The following is a 15,794-nucleotide window of genomic DNA, read 5'->3' as shown; positions in this document are numbered from 1 at the left end:
TAGTCAATCAGAAAGCAAGAATTCCCCAACACTGAGTGAGGCTTGCACTATTTAAAGGAATGACATGCACATCTGCCTCCCGGGCTACCAGGGATGATTCTGTCTTGCTGAAGCTTCCCTGGGTTTTTCAATTATTGTTCTTTATAAACCTAATCATATTTCAAATATGCTGAGGAATTTATGTTTTAAAGACACCTGTGGTAACAATTGTATGAACCAAGGAATGCATTTATAATTGAGATATGCATTACTAGAGTTCATCCAGTTAGTTAGGATCCATTGGAAACCCAATGCAAAGTTTATGCAAAGACTTTAAAAATATGCTATTTGTGAATGCTCAAATGGAATTTTAATATATGAACTTTTATACTGTTGAACAGTCTTAGGTGAATCTGGGTTATCAAAAAACTTTTATAGTAAAAAAAGTTGAGAAATGCACTGTCCTAAATCAAGTACTTCTGGTGGAAAAAATTACTCTTAACAAAATAAATATGTATATGTCGCATTGGAGGGGCTTTGAAAAGATCTCTGGGTCTTTTCTTATCTTTCTAAGCTTAAACTTTCTCTAGATTTTTGAAATATAGGTAAATAAGCATAGTAAAAAAAAAAATGACTGCATAAACTCCTCTTTCACCAAACATATTAAAGTCAGAAGAATGTGACAGGCAGAATTACATGCAACATGATTCAAGATAATTGCCAATAAAGTGGTCAGAGCTTCAAAAAAAAATGTCAATTTGCAAAATGAAGAGTTTGCTAGTATTTTACCTCTGCTGAAAAATTTGATTGCCTTGCCTTTCTATACCAGCAAATTCCCCTCTATAATTCCGGCAAATAGTGTTATAGTCATATTCTACTGCAGCTATTATAGATCCTAAATGAAACTCCTATTGTTTCAATTTGGCTCTGAGTGGTTGATATTAGAGACAAATGATTTTCACTTGAAGATTCTTGCAAAACTATCAAAATATCACTTCATAAACATGTCTGTGTTCTATATTGCTGTGGGCTTAGAATCTTTTATTCATTGTTCTTGTGGTCTGAAAAATCAATTAACAAAGTTAGTGTAGAATTACCAATATTCAAATATAATGCTTTTCATTGTTTATATATACTAATCTGAAAAACAAGCACTTAATGAAAATAGGACTGCTGGCCTCAATTAGCAAATCATCTTCTTAACCTCCAAAGTTTGTGTGTGTGTGTGCACATATATGTGCATATATGTATACATATATGTATGTATATACAAATATAAAATATATATCAGCTTATCATAGAAGTTAGAGAATTTGCACACCAGAATGTTCCCTTTGAAAAATCTGGACTTATAATTCAGTTCAATATATATTTACTGAGCACCCACCATGTTCCAACTACTATGGACATAGGTATGGAAAAGATGAGGTTTCAGCTGTTAATTAAGGAGCTTGTGAAAATTTTTAGAAAGTAACCATGTTATCCAGATCATTTCAAAAAGCAAACAACAACAACAAAAAATACCATGGCTTTATTGTCATGGGAGAGGAACGCTTATACCACACCAGATATGAGGTACCATAAGATAGGCTTCTTGGAAGACAGAATGACTGAACTGAGTTCAGATAGATAAATGATAGAAAGATAAATAGGAGTTATCCAGATTAAGAAGTAGGGCAAGGTTATTTTGGCCAAAGGCAAGAGCATGAACTAAGGTACAGAGGCAAGAAAGAATTCCGTGCACGTGGAAAATTACCAGATCTCTGCTATGGCAGAAGAGAAGAATTGCAGGAATAAGTTCAGTACGAACAGGTCTTGGGAGGCTTATATATTTAATACTCTGTAGACTGGTTCTGAGGATGGGTTGGAGTTTAAGCAGGAGAGGCCAGGCTCTTCTTTAGGTAAATCGTTTTTCTAATAGTATGGAGGAGGCAACAAAGGAAGTTGGGATCAGAGGCAAGAGAAGCAGCTAAGAGGCCATTATAATAGTCAATAAGTTGAATAATAATTTACTAAATACCCATGGCTCATGTATGTGGGAAAGCTGAGGGGTTGGGAGTGGGCCTTACCAGGTCAGATAATAAGGAGTGCATTGTCTGGGGAGTATCTTAAAACAGTACTAAAACAGAATAGAAGTCCAATTGATTTTCTTATCACCATGGACCAACAATTCTAAGCAATGTCAGTGACAAAATATCCCTCCCACCACTGCATGAACCACTTCCATTGCACCCATTCCCCCTTGGTGCTTAACTGCTAAACACTTTTGGGAAAGGGGTCCGGCACTAAAATTATCTGAGGACTGTAAAGATATAGACCAGGTGCTCATCATTAAAGATGCTATGGATCTAGGAGGGGAGATAGGCACAGACCTTAATAACCAGAACTCACAAATACACTTTCTATATACCTGCCCCTGGCCAGCCACACCTGAGATCAAGGGCAGGAGCCAAACTAGTCCTATATACCCTGACTGCACATGGCCATCTGAGGGCAGAACCAGTCTATTGCAGGTCACCACTGGGATCCCCCTATCACAGCCTGATCTGGAGGGAGGGTGTGACCCATGTCAAGTACTGCTACACCTAACTGCATTCCTCCCTGCTGAAAACTCAGAGCCAAAAGTTCATGGAAGCTTTATCATCTGCTTTGTACGCATGCTAATGATACATAAATGAGGAAACAAAAGGCAACGGATATTCTCTCTAAATATTGTTTAAGGGAGATGGTAGTAATTCTGAGAAGTTGGCACATTCCAGAATCAAAGTAGGGAGGGGGAGGAGTATTTCTGGAGAAAGCCCCTAAGGTCACTCTGTTCATAAGTTGTGCCACATGCCCGGTGGAGAGCAGGGTTTTTTGAGCAATGTTTGCTCCCCACATCTTCCTCTTCCTTCCGCCACTTCACCTTATCCTTCCTCTGCACACTACGGAGAAAAATCTTAGGATATTAAGAACAGGTATTAAAAATCAACAAGTCTAACCCACCAATTTTCAAGAGTAAAATAAAGCTCATAAACTTAAATGACTTACCAAAGTCACACAACTGGCTGTTGGCCGTCAGGAATTACCAAGAAAGTGCTTAGTCTCGGGGGGAGTAGAGAGAAGATTTAATGCCTTATTTCTCAAAAGCATAGGCCTTTGGAGAATACCAACATGCACTGAAGCAGGTGGTGTCTAAAATTTAGAAAGGGGTGTGTGGGCCTCTAGGATTGTGATGGCCGCCTGCGAGGCTGGTAAAATCCACAATGCCTGGACACTTCAAGACGCAGCACAGTGGATGACCATGGCTCCTGCCTTCTCTCTCACTCTTCTCTGCTCCTGTAGCAAGACCATTCACTGAGACACTCATGTGTAGGCGTTCCCCAGTATTTTCCCTGGCTCTCTTACAAGCAGGTAGTTAAGGTCTTTGCTTTCTCGCCTTGGGGAACACTGCAGGGTAGAGAGACCAGACTTTTAGAAATCACCAATTCTCGCTGACTTCTGTAATACCTGAATCAGTGAAGAGAAGATGTCAAGTGGGTCCCAGAGGGGAGAGGAAGGAAGGGTCAACCTCTGAGAAAACCAGCTAGTAAAGGGCCCAATGTCCTCTAAGACAGCCCAGCTATACCTAGCTTCTTACCTTAAAAATGGTACACTAACTGCCCAGCACAGTCCGCTCTCTTTAAATTTTAATATACATGCTTTAAATATTACAATTACCTGTTGTATTATCCACTTCTACCATCATCCAAAAGAACCGAAAATATTTTATTTAAAAAACTAATACTAGCTAACACTTACATAGCACTTACCATATGCCAGGCCCTAAGAGCTTAATGTATATGAATTCATTTAAGCCCCATGATAATTCCATGAAGTGAGTCTTATTATGATCCTCAATTTAAAGAATACGAAGTTAAAGCACAGAAGGGTTAAGTGAACTGAGCAAGGTCACAGAGCTGGCAAATGGTGGAGTCTAGATTGCATTCCAGGTGGTCTGGCTCTGGAATTCAATACATTACATTTCATGAAAGCATTATAAGCAAGACATGTGGGAGCTAGCCACTTGTACTGCTGCCTCTGCTCTAATGGGACAAGATGCCTAAAAGCAGAACAAACAAGAGCAGAGCATTGCCACCGGCCTCAGGAGTCTGGGCCCCATCTTTACAGGTCGCAGCTCGCCCTCCACATCTGCCCAGACCCGGGATCCTGAAGATGGTGATGATGACAGTAGCAATCATTAAGTGCCGTGAGAGAGCCAGACATTTGGAGTGCTAATGCTCTATGAATACATCGTCTCAATTCTTCTACATCAATCCTGGAAGGTAGATACCAGTATTACCTCTTCAACAGAAGGCAGATTGAGGCAAAAGAAGTTGACCAGCTTCCCTACGGTGCATCTCTAAGTAGCAGAGCTAAGCGTGAGTCAAAACAACACCAACTACGAAGCCTAATTTTTTAACCACTTATATTGTCTGGCCTCCCACACACTGTACTTAAGATCATGTCTGTTACAGGATAACAATGCAGGAAATAAAATCCAACAAGGTCTCCACATCTGCCTGGAAAATGAGATGGAATTTTTACATAAAATAGTATAAACAGGTTCATTGTAAGGAATATTGCTATAATTGAGGATTGAGACCCTTGACTGATGATAGTTCATGTTAGGATTATATCCACACGGACATGACCAACAAGATGCAATAACATAATCAACTTCTATAAATTATTTAAAATGCCAAAATCATGCTCAAACTCCATTTTCTACACAAATCCTAATAAAGATATTATGGAAAAAGACAGTATAAAGAACAAACAGAAGCAACATTTATTACATTTGTTTGGGGTCATTTCCTGATATTTTGCTATGATTTTATTACCTAATTATATTAAAATCACAGCAAAGATATACTAATGAAAGATCTAGAATGCTGTAGGAAATGAGCTTCCTTTCTTGCCTGGAACTGTAGTGACCCAACATTGGCAGGGACCAGAGGGTCCATCTCTGTGCCTCTCTGCCCCTCTCTGCCTAATTGAGGCCCTTCAGAGAATCTTTGATGGGCTGTCCAATCACTTCAAGTGGTCCTCTCTCACCTGGGATGCAGACATTCTACTCATGCAATAGCAACCTAGACCCCTCCCCAGAAGCCCTGACATCAAAGTCATATTCCTCCCTCCTCCTAAGATTAGCAATGAAGAATGCTTATCCTTCTTTACCCTGACCAGGATTATTTTCCTGCAGCCTATCTCAGTTCACTTTATCCCTCCCTTGAGCATCTGGCATGATCCATGGCTCAGACCATCCTGGCTACAACATATATCTCTTGATAAAATATAGTGGTTTAGTGAATACAGCCCCCACCCCCAGGCAAGACTCCTAAATGATTTTAAAACATCTAATGCTTTTACTGGTTATGGAAACATATATATAAAATTTCTATTGTATTTTATACAAAATATATAAAATTTTTATGTCAACTCGGACAGTTTAACCTTTCAGGGCAGCTTCCTCATGTGTAAAACAAGCATAATATCTACTCCACATGTTTTTTTGTGAGAATTAAAAATGAAGGATATAAAAGTACGAGTATGTGAATAAGTAACGCTCTTAAACATTTGTCCCATGGTTACTTTGCCAACATGCTGATGAACCTATAAATCCCATCTAAGAATGGTTGTTCTTACATACATCTACAATGGCTGTTCTTAGTTGTGGCATACAATGAAATGTGTAGCATGAAAGATCAGCAAACCATCACCTTTTCCCTTACTGTCGTGAGAGAAGGAAAAACTCAGAGCAAGGTCCTGGGGTCTATGTGCGATTGGACAGGAGGAACGTGACAATTCTAGAAAAGATTTATTGTCAAAGGAGTGTAAACAGTTCAGTAGGAATTTCTAAGACTTACTCTTAACTTTGGTCTATATTTTTAAGTGACTCCTACACTGGGACTGGTACACGATACACGGGATTTAGCTGGCACTGTCTTATTACAGAAGCATCCCATAACAATTAGTTCCCAAGCTACTTAGCAGAACATGTTTCTTTGAATTCTCTTCAACTCTTTTGCAATAAGGGTGTGAGGCTCAAGATCTCTGATGGAGTCTTGCTGACTATGCAATGAAAAGCCCCAAGGGAGAAAGTCAAGAGCTGATAAGAAGGTCAAGAACAACACCGGGAAAAAGAGACAGATGGGTTAGGACAGTGTTCTTTAAAACTGAAGACAAAAAATAATTCTTGCCTACACTTTAATTCTACTTCACCTTACAAAAACCTCCTGCTGTTCTACTCTGCTCAACCTCTTCTTTCCAAACTATTTTGACTTTAAAAATGAACCAAGCCTTGCTACATGTCCATATGATCTCCTCTTTATCCTTCACTGTTTTATGGGGGACAAAAAGAGGTACCCACTGTTGTTGATGGACCCTACCTTAGCCTGCCTCCTGTGATCTTCCAAAGCCTCACGGCTGCATCTTCAGCAATGACCTTAGAAATTTTTGTTCTTCTTTTGGCTTTTAATGATGTTTTTAACCGGGGCCATAGAAATGAACAAGAAAGGGCATGTCTTCTAACAAGGACAAGTTAGAAATCAACACTTTTCCAAGGTGCCTGAAAATTTCACCATGGACCCATTCTCATCCCCGATATGTGGTAGCCAGCTGTAAAGACTGTAAACAAAGCAGAACAAAGCGGAGAGAAGCCACCGTTTCTTGCACATCAGGGTTTTCTTTTTTTTTTTTTTTCCTATTTATGATTGTTTGATTTTGTGCATCCGTTTTCTCCCATGCAGCTTTACGATTCCTTTATTTTTTTACATTGACATTGCTTTCATCTATTGGCTTAAGTGCCATAATACTCATTAATTTTTGTTATTTGTAAATAATTTTTTTAAATTAGGAAACAAAAAGATGTAAAAACACAGTTACAGAGAAAGAGCAGTAAAATTTCCAGTGAATGATAAATTTATAAAAAACTATTTAGAGGATGTCCTAACTGCATGGCTGACCCTAAAATTCTATCACAACTACTAATCAAGCATATAATTCTAACATTGAAAGGCTAATGATAGCCTTTCAATAGATAGATATATGGCAAATGAGAGATACATGGCAAAATAATGAAGATTTCACAACTTGGCACTTATTTTTAATTTTTATTTTATTTCATGGGTTTGTAGCTCATGACTAGGTTCAGTTTTCTATCTTGACCAGGTTACTATCTCATTGGAGCTAACTGGTAATACTGTGATTCAGATAAGGTGACTATTTTCATTTCACAGATGAGAAAACTGAAGCTATTAACTTGCCCAAAGGTTTACACAGAAGCCTGGATTAAAAGCCATGTTCTCAAACTTCAAGCCCATACTGCTTCCTACCAGTGAGAGTAAGAATTTCTGTCACTGCCATTTATTGGCCATTTACCCAGTGTCAAGCACTGTGTCTCAAAAGTTTTGACGGTTATGACCACATAAGTAGGAAGGTAACAAACCCAGCAATCTGCATACAGATTTCCCTGATTCAGGGGCCCGAAATGAATACCCTACATTGCTGTATACCATTCACACGCATTCTTAGAGCATGTTAAACTTACATATCATCACAAATTAAATAACAGCCTAATTAAAACCTTTTCAAATAAAGATTAAAAAATAGGAAGATGGGTTTTTTGGGGTTTTTTTTTTGCCTTTCAGAAATGTTATTGAAAAAAATTGGCAAGAGACATGAAGTATATTTGTTCTTGTGCTTCAATGATGATTAATGAACTCCTTTCTGGAGAGGGAAGATATGCACTTGGCATTGATATTATAAACTTTTCTCATCCCAGTAGCTTCTCTTTAGGTGGGAAAAGTGGTTACATAAGGCAGTGATTAATGAGATGCCACAAATGTTGATTTAGTTCCAGACAGGGATTTTTTTCTCTTTCTCAAATCTAAATGCTTCACCAAAATTAATTTTAAGTCACACTACAAATATGAGTAAAGTGCCGATTCAAGTTGAAAATATCTCATATGCTCAACCTGAGTCCATATGCTTTTTTCCAATTTCTTCCTGTTTTGCTAGAAAAAAAAAACATCCTTGAACAGAATGAGATTCCAAGAAGGTGTTGCCATTTCATATTTTCAAAACCATTGGCCAGATTCTGTTCTTGGATACTGCTTGAATTTAAATGGAAGATTCTTAACTTTTTAAAAAAATGGGATCCCCAAAGCATAGCATTATATTTTTTAAATGGCAAGTTCCTTCCTCTAAGAGTTAAAAGCTGTAATATTAGCAATATAATGGGGGATAGAGAAATACATGAATATTTTTATTTTCATCCATCTAATCTATGTGCCCCAAACAAACTGAAAGAATTCTCTGTCCCAAGAAGGAAGGTTCTATTCAGACTTGAAGGCATCACATGATTCCCTTGGGCCATTTAAAATAGCAGGAAGCTACAAGCAAAATCGTTGGAATCTGGACATCCAGAGGCATTTTCCCTGAACAGATAGATCATCAGGAGCAATATGCCAGGTAGGAAACCAAAGTCGTTATTCTATCTGCTTGCAACTGGATGCCCCAAGAAAGACTACTTATTAAACCACCTAATGTTTTCATGCTAAAATATAGAATTTCCACATTGTTTTAAAAATGAGGAATATCTATAGCATCTTTCAAATAAAGTTGAACTTGAAATTTTCTTACTTTAATGAAAAATTATTAAAACTAAAAATCTTTTAAGATAATAAGCCTAGTCTCAGGCCCAGAAGCAGCAGTGTAAGTTAACATGACAAGAGATTTGTAAAATTGAGGATATATATTTACAGGGGGAAAGAGAGCAATGGGAAGTGGGAGATACTCTGAACTCAAAACACAAAACATTCTTTCCTCCTGCTCCTAGAAAGGCTGGGGAGAGGTAATTTTAGTTTATCATAGTTTAGAAACAAAAAAGCCTGATTGTCTCAATATTACATACTTTTATTTTTCACATACTATTCCCTTACTACCTATACGCAGCACATATTGTGACATATTTTGCATAATTTATTCTTTGAGCAAAATATCTATATAATAAAGCACAAAAGGAAAAGTAAACAATGTAATATGGTTGTTAAGCAACATGCAAAAAAGGTAAATTTAAATTTTGTCAAGAGCAGTACTATAAATCCTTAAAATATTTTGATGTTCATTTTGGAACTGCTCACAGAAGTTTATTTTTTATTTTTTAAAAGACTTTATTTATTGTCAGAGAGACTGAGAGAGAGAGAGACTGAGAGAGAGAGAGAGAGACGAGAGAGAGCACAGCATGGGGGGCAGCAGGCAGAGGCTCCCTGCTGAGCAAGGAGCCCAATGACCAGAGCCGAAGGCAGACCCTTAAGGACTGAGCCGCCCAGGCATCCTGGAGCTGCTCACAGAACTTTAATCTATTACTTAAATAAGTTAAATGGCATGGTCTAAATGCTACATAAATTAAACAATAAGACTAGAAGTATTTAACAGAATTCAGAAGGAGAGAACTTTCTGAGCACAAAGGCAGCAAAAAAAGAAAAAAAAGTCCATAAATATCAATAATTTTGACCCCATGCAAATGTAAAACTTTATATAGAAACAAGCCAGAAAAAATTTTGATAAATATAAGGTTAATATCATTTATAGTCTTACAAATAATTTACAAAAGCACTATATCCTGAATAGAAAAATGGATAAGGTATAAACAGATAATTCACAGAAGAACAATACAAGTAGCCAATAAACATTAAAAAGGATCTATATTGCTAGTAATAAAGTTTATATGATATGAACTACTATATATAAATAGTAATATCCTATTCCTTTCTCATCAAATGATTTAAAGTAAAAAGAATAATACAGTGTTGTTAAGCATAGGGTGAGACACAGTCTCATATGTCAGAAATGGTGGGGATCTAATTCAATGTTAAATTTCTAAAAGGCAATTTGGCACAACATATATATCCTGAGTGTAGGAATTAACAAGTTTTGATCCAGAAATTCCACTTGCATGACTCCATTCTTAAATAATACTAATCTGCCATATGGATAAGTATATTCATGCATAGAAGTTCTTCAAATAGTATTTATAATAATGAAAATTAGAAAGACTCTTGTCCAACAAGAAATAATTCTAAAACCACCTGATTTTTTTTTTAAGACTATTTAATGATTCAATATACCCTTCGCAGTTCAACTAGGATGATCTTTTAAACCAGTCTCAGAAGACCATATCCTCTAGTTGAAAGGCTCACTCTGCTCTTCAGAATAAAAATCAAATTTCTGATGTGGAATTAAAGATCTTGCCTTGGTTGTTCTCATGGTACACAGCTCTCTCTCTCAAGCCCTAGCCAGTCTTTGCTTTTTCCAACCCAAGGCCTTTGCTGGAGCTGTTCCTTCTTCCTGCAAACTTCCTGTCTCCATTCATATTCTGTCAATCCCCTACACACATCCTTTCAGTTTAGACATCATTTCCCGATGTCCACATATCCAAAATATGTGCTTCCTTTAAGCATAGTCCCTGTATTACCCTGATATCAATTCTTACCTTTGGCTCCATGACACTGTTTGCTGCGTTAGGGATAATACCTCTTGTTCATCCCTATAAATTTAACATTGTGCCTGCATACTTATCAAATGGTTGAATGAACACGTGAATAAACAAATATGCTCAGGAGACAAAGTGATAAAAGTAGAATACTAAATTGGAAATACAGACCTTTTATAAACATATGGCTACACACAAAGAAAAGAAAGTCCTAAGAAAAATGCATAACAAAATAACAACATAAAGGTGATTTGGCAATTTGTCCAGGAAAATTTTTTATAGTTTCTTATATTTTCTGAAATTTTGAGAATTCTTCAAAATGCAAAACTAATTTATTGAAGATCAGTATTTTTTTTAAATCTCTGCTGTCTCACCTTTAAATTCAGAAAAAAAATTGAAACATATATAAAAACCATGAAATATCATACATGACATGAAAAATACCTTGGTAACAAATGCATCTTGTATTTCTGTCACCAACTACAATTATCCAAAAGACAATACTCCAAAATAATGTGAAGGCAGTTTTCCAGAAATGCACAATACTGAAAAATTCTACATTCCTTTAAATAATTAACTGCTTAAAATGGCTTTTTTAAAAAAGTCAACTGCGTTCAAGTTGAATATTGAGACTGCCAGAAATTATTCTTTCCATTTCAAAACTGTGAAACAGAGTGAGTTCCACCAGCGGGTCTCTGTGCCAGTGTCTACAGTTGTTTGTTTCAGAACCTCTAATTAGCTGCCTTATCTTCTACTAGAGATTCTTCTGGTGCTAAATTTTAATCATCCAAATTAATTGAAATACTGTAGCAGTTTCAGATTAACATTTTCAAAATTAACAATGCATAAAATAAAATCACCCACAAATCTGCTTTGTAACAGCAGTCACTAATGAACTCCACAAAACAGACCCGATCACACTGCTAATTTTGCACTGTACTGTACAGCTGAACTCCAGGAAATAAGCTCTCCTCTGTGCAAAAGCTGGCGTAAGTAGGGGACACAGAAGATCTCTACAAGAGTGAGGTCTCTGGAGCCAAACACTGCAATTAAGTCCTGGTACCAGCCAGGTGCTGTGTGACCTTGGGTAAATTACTTAAATCTCTCAGACCTGAGGCCGCCTCCACTGAAAAATAGCAGTATCTCAGAGGTTGTGGCAGACAGACTCTAAGATGGAACCCAGTGATCCCTACTGAACCCCAATAATACCTCCTGGTATTCACACACTTGTTAATCCCCTGCCCCGAATGCAGGCAGGACCTGTGACTTGCCTCTAGCCAATAAAAAGGGGATGGGATGTTATTTCCATGATTGGTGTTATATAAGATTTGAATTTCCATCTTGCCAGGAGACTCTATCACTTTGTTGGTTTGCATGCTTTGATGAAGCAAACAGCCATGATGGGGAGGCCCATGTGGCTAAGAACTGAGGGCAGCCTCTGGCCAACAGCGACCTAGGAATTGAGGACCTAATTCAACAGCCAGAAAAGCATCCTGCTAACAAGTATGTAAACAAGCTGGGGAGTGGACCTTTCACAACTGATCCTTCAGATGAGACACAGCCCTGTCTAACATCCTGAGAGAGGTCTTGCAGGAAACCATGAAGCAGAGGACCCAGCTAACTCATACCCAGATTTCTGACCCACAGAAACCCTGAGGTAATAAATATGCGCTGTTTTAAGCTGCTTAAATTTATGGCAACTTGTTAGATAACAATGGAAATGAATACAGAAGTATTAGTAATAACCATCACCACTGCCATCATTTACAGAGATGTGCTACATCTCATTAATGAATGCTTTATCTATTATCTATTCTTCACAATGACAGTAGGAAGTCTGCTGCTACTGGCCCCACTTTAGAGAGGATAAAACAGGCTGACTTGCCTAAGATTGTACAACTAGCAAGTAGAGAAGCAGGACACAAGCCTACTGCAGGGCTCTCGGTCTAACCCACTGCACAGGGCTGCCTCCAATGACTAAAAACCTTGATGGGAGCGAAAATACCTAATACAGACAGAAGTAGGAGGATTCTTCCCTCCCTTTCTTTCCTCATCACTCCTTTGTTGCCACAGAGGCAGGCTGTGGCTAATTTAATGCCTCAAGGGCTACACTCTCTGGCTCTCCACCACTCTCACCCTGATTCTCCCAATGGAGAGCCGGCACATTTCTTCCCATGTGCCTCCATGAAACACGCTGTGTTAGGTCCCATTTCCTCAGTTCTCTTAATCTGACAGACAAATCTATGCTAATTTGTGAGTAGATAATGGTGGAACGAAGGATTACCTCCTTCTAGAAACATAATGCCTGCATCCAAAGGAGAATACCAAATGTATATTTTGGGTACAGTGACATGGTTACAAGGTGCTGTTGGGAAGCAAGAAAGTTTGTTTCTCAGGTATCCCTGCAGTTAAAGCTATCAGCAGGGACAAGACTGTGTTGGGACTGACCGCTTCCCATTTCAGGTACATTCCTTCAGATTTACGTCTTTCGATACAAGAAAATAATCAGAAGAGTGTACAAATGGAAAAAGGACAAAGTAGAAGTGGAAAACCCAGCCATGGTATGCCCAAGAGGAAAATGTCTGAAACTCACTGTATACAGTAACAGATGTACCAACACACCTCAGAGATATTGCAGGTTCATTTCCAGACCACCACAATAAAGCAAATATCACAATAGAGTTAGATGAATTTCTGGTTTCCCAGGGCATATAAATGTTATGTTTATACTATACTGTAGTCCATTAAGTGTGCAATAGCACTACATCTACACAAATCTACATACCTTAATTTTAAAATATTTTATTGCTAAAAAATGCTAACCATCATCTGAGCTCTCGGGAAATCATAATCTTTTTGCTGGTGGAGGGTCTTTCCTCGATGTGGATGGCTGCTGACTGATCAGGATGGTAGCTGCTGAAGGCTCGGGTGGCTGTGGCAACTTCTTCAACTAAGACAGCAATGAAGTTTGCCACATCAATTGATTCTTCCTTTCACAATTTCTCTGTAGCAAGTAATGCTGTTTGATAGCGTGTTACCTACAGAACTTCTTTCAAAATTGGAGTCAATCTTCTCAAACCCTTCTAGTGCTTTATCAACTAACTTTATGTGATATTCTCAATTCTTTGTTATCATTTCAACAATCTTCTTGTAATCTTTACCAGGAGTAGATTCCAGCTCAAGAAATGACTTTCTTTAAGATGCAACTCTTCATCTATCATGAGATTGCCGCAAATCAGTCCCATCTTCAGGCTCCACTTCTAATTCCAGTTCTCTTGCTATTTCCACCATATCTGCAGTCCCTTCCTCCAATCAAGTCTGGAACCCCTCAAAGTCAGCCATGAGGACTGGATTCAACTTCTTCCAAATGCCTCTTAATGTTGATATTTTGACCTCTTCCCATGAATCAGGAATATTCTTAATATCATCTAAAATGGTGATTCCTTTCCAGGAGGTTTTCAATTTACTTTGCCCAGATCCTTCAGAGCAATCACTATCACTATGTACTTCTTAAACAATAAGGCTTAAAATTCAGAATGACTCCTTGATCCATGAGCTGCAGAATGGATGTTGTGTTAGCAGGCATGAAAACAACATTAGTCTTGTTGCACATCTTCATCAGAGCTCCTGGATGACTCGGTGCATTGTCAATGAGCAGTAATATTTTGAAAGGAATACTTTTTTTCTGAGTAGCAGGTCTCAACAGTGGGCTTAAAATATTCAATAAACCGTGTTGTAAAACAGATGTGCTATCATCCAGGCTTTGCTGTTCTGCTGATAGAGCACAGAGTAGATTTAGCCTAATTCTCAAGGGCTCTAGGATTTTTGGAATGGCAAATAAACACTGGTTTCCTTTTAAAGTTACCAGCTGCCTTTGCTCCTAACACACAAGTCAATCTGTCCTTTGAAGCTCTGAAGCCAGGCATTGACTTTTCCTCTCTAGCTATGAAAGTCCTAGATGGCATCTTCTTCCAATAGAAGACTATTTCATCTACATTGGAAACCTGTTGTTTATTGTATCCACCTTCATTAATTATCTGAGCTAGAGCTTCTGGATAATCTGCTGCAGCTTCTACAACAGCACTTGCTACTTCACCTTGCACTTTGATGTTATAGAAAGGACTTCTTTCCTTAAAACTCATGATCTAACTTCTGCTGGCTTCCAACCTTTCTTCCACAGCTCACTCACCTGAGTTTCACAGAAATGAAGAGTTAGGGTCTTGTTCTGGATTAGGGAACATTGTGGCTGGTTTGATTTTCTATCTAGATCACCAAAACTTTCTCCATATCAGCAATAAGGCTGTTTCACTTTTTTATCATTCAGGGGTTCACTGGAGTAGCACTTTTAATTTCCTTCAAGCATTTTCCTTTGCATTCACAACTTGTCTAACTACTGCAAGAGGCCTCCCTTTTGGCCTATTTGGGCTCTTGTCATGCCTTCCTCTCTAAACTTAATCAGTTCTAGCTTTTGATTTAAAGTGAGAGACATGCAACTTGCTCCTTTCACTTGACCACTTAGAGGCCATCATAGTGTTATTAATTGGCCTAATTTCAATACTGTTGTGTCTTAGGGAGAAGGGAGGCCCGAGGAGAGGGAGAATGATAGGGAAACAACTAGTCAGTGGAGCACAGAAACAGATACATTTATCAATTAAGTTTGCTGTCTTACATAAGTGTGGTTTGTGGCACCCCAAAACAACTATCTAGTGACATCAGAGATCTTGGATCACAGGTCACCATCACAAATAATAATGAAAAATTTTTAAATATTGTAAGCATTACCAAATGGTCCCAGAGACATGAAGTGAGCAAATGCTGTTGGAAAAATGGTGCCAATAGACTTGCTCAATGCAGGGTTGCCACAAACCTTCAACTTGGTGAAAAACACAGTATCTGGGGAGAACAATAAAGCAAAGTGCAATAAAATGAGCTATGCCTGTATATAAAGTCCTGCTCAAACTAAGCTTCTCCTTTTCCCCTCCCCCATTCTTTGTAAACATAGCCCTTTTTTTTTTTTTTTTTTAAGATTTCATTTATTTATTTGACAGAGCGTGTGCACAAGCAAGGGGAGCAGCAGGCAGAGGGAGAAGTAGGCTCCCCGCTGAGCAGGGAGCCGGATGTGGGGCTGGATCCTAGGATCCTGAGATCATGACCTGAGCGGAAGGCAGACACAGCCCCTTAACCAACTGAGCCACCCAGGCATCGCGATAGCCCTTCTTTCTTACGGAAAACAAAGTTCAAATGGAAATCACTTTTTTTTCCTTTTTACTTGTTTTTCTAGCTTTAAGTGGATTTATGT

The 15,794-nt window shown here is 38.2% G+C and overlaps 1 protein-coding gene across 3 annotated transcripts in view; it reads right to left on the bottom strand.

Moving 5' to 3' along the window:
- The window catches only part of VAV3 (vav guanine nucleotide exchange factor 3), a 364,407-nt gene that overhangs the window by 90,022 nt on the left and 258,591 nt on the right, over window positions 1–15,794 (bottom strand). For 2 of the 3 annotated variants that reach the window (XM_073896219.1, XM_073896217.1), the window contains exon 20: window positions 15,278–15,388. The exons of the other annotated variant lie outside the window; for it this stretch is intronic. In XM_073896219.1, coding sequence (XP_073752320.1) covers window positions 15,278–15,388 — 111 coding nt within the window. The remainder of the gene's footprint in view (window positions 1–15,277; window positions 15,389–15,794) is intronic. 3 annotated transcript variants of the gene reach the window in all.

Source organism: Callorhinus ursinus, unplaced genomic scaffold, assembly GCF_003265705.2.
Source record: "Callorhinus ursinus isolate GAN/ISIS: 27379988/994484 unplaced genomic scaffold, GSC_fseal_2.0 scaffold9, whole genome shotgun sequence".
In the NCBI taxonomy this organism is placed as follows: Eukaryota; Metazoa; Chordata; class Mammalia; order Carnivora; family Otariidae; genus Callorhinus; species Callorhinus ursinus.
The sequence above is the reverse complement of the archived record's forward strand: the minus strand, read 5'-3'. Positions and strand labels throughout refer to the sequence as shown.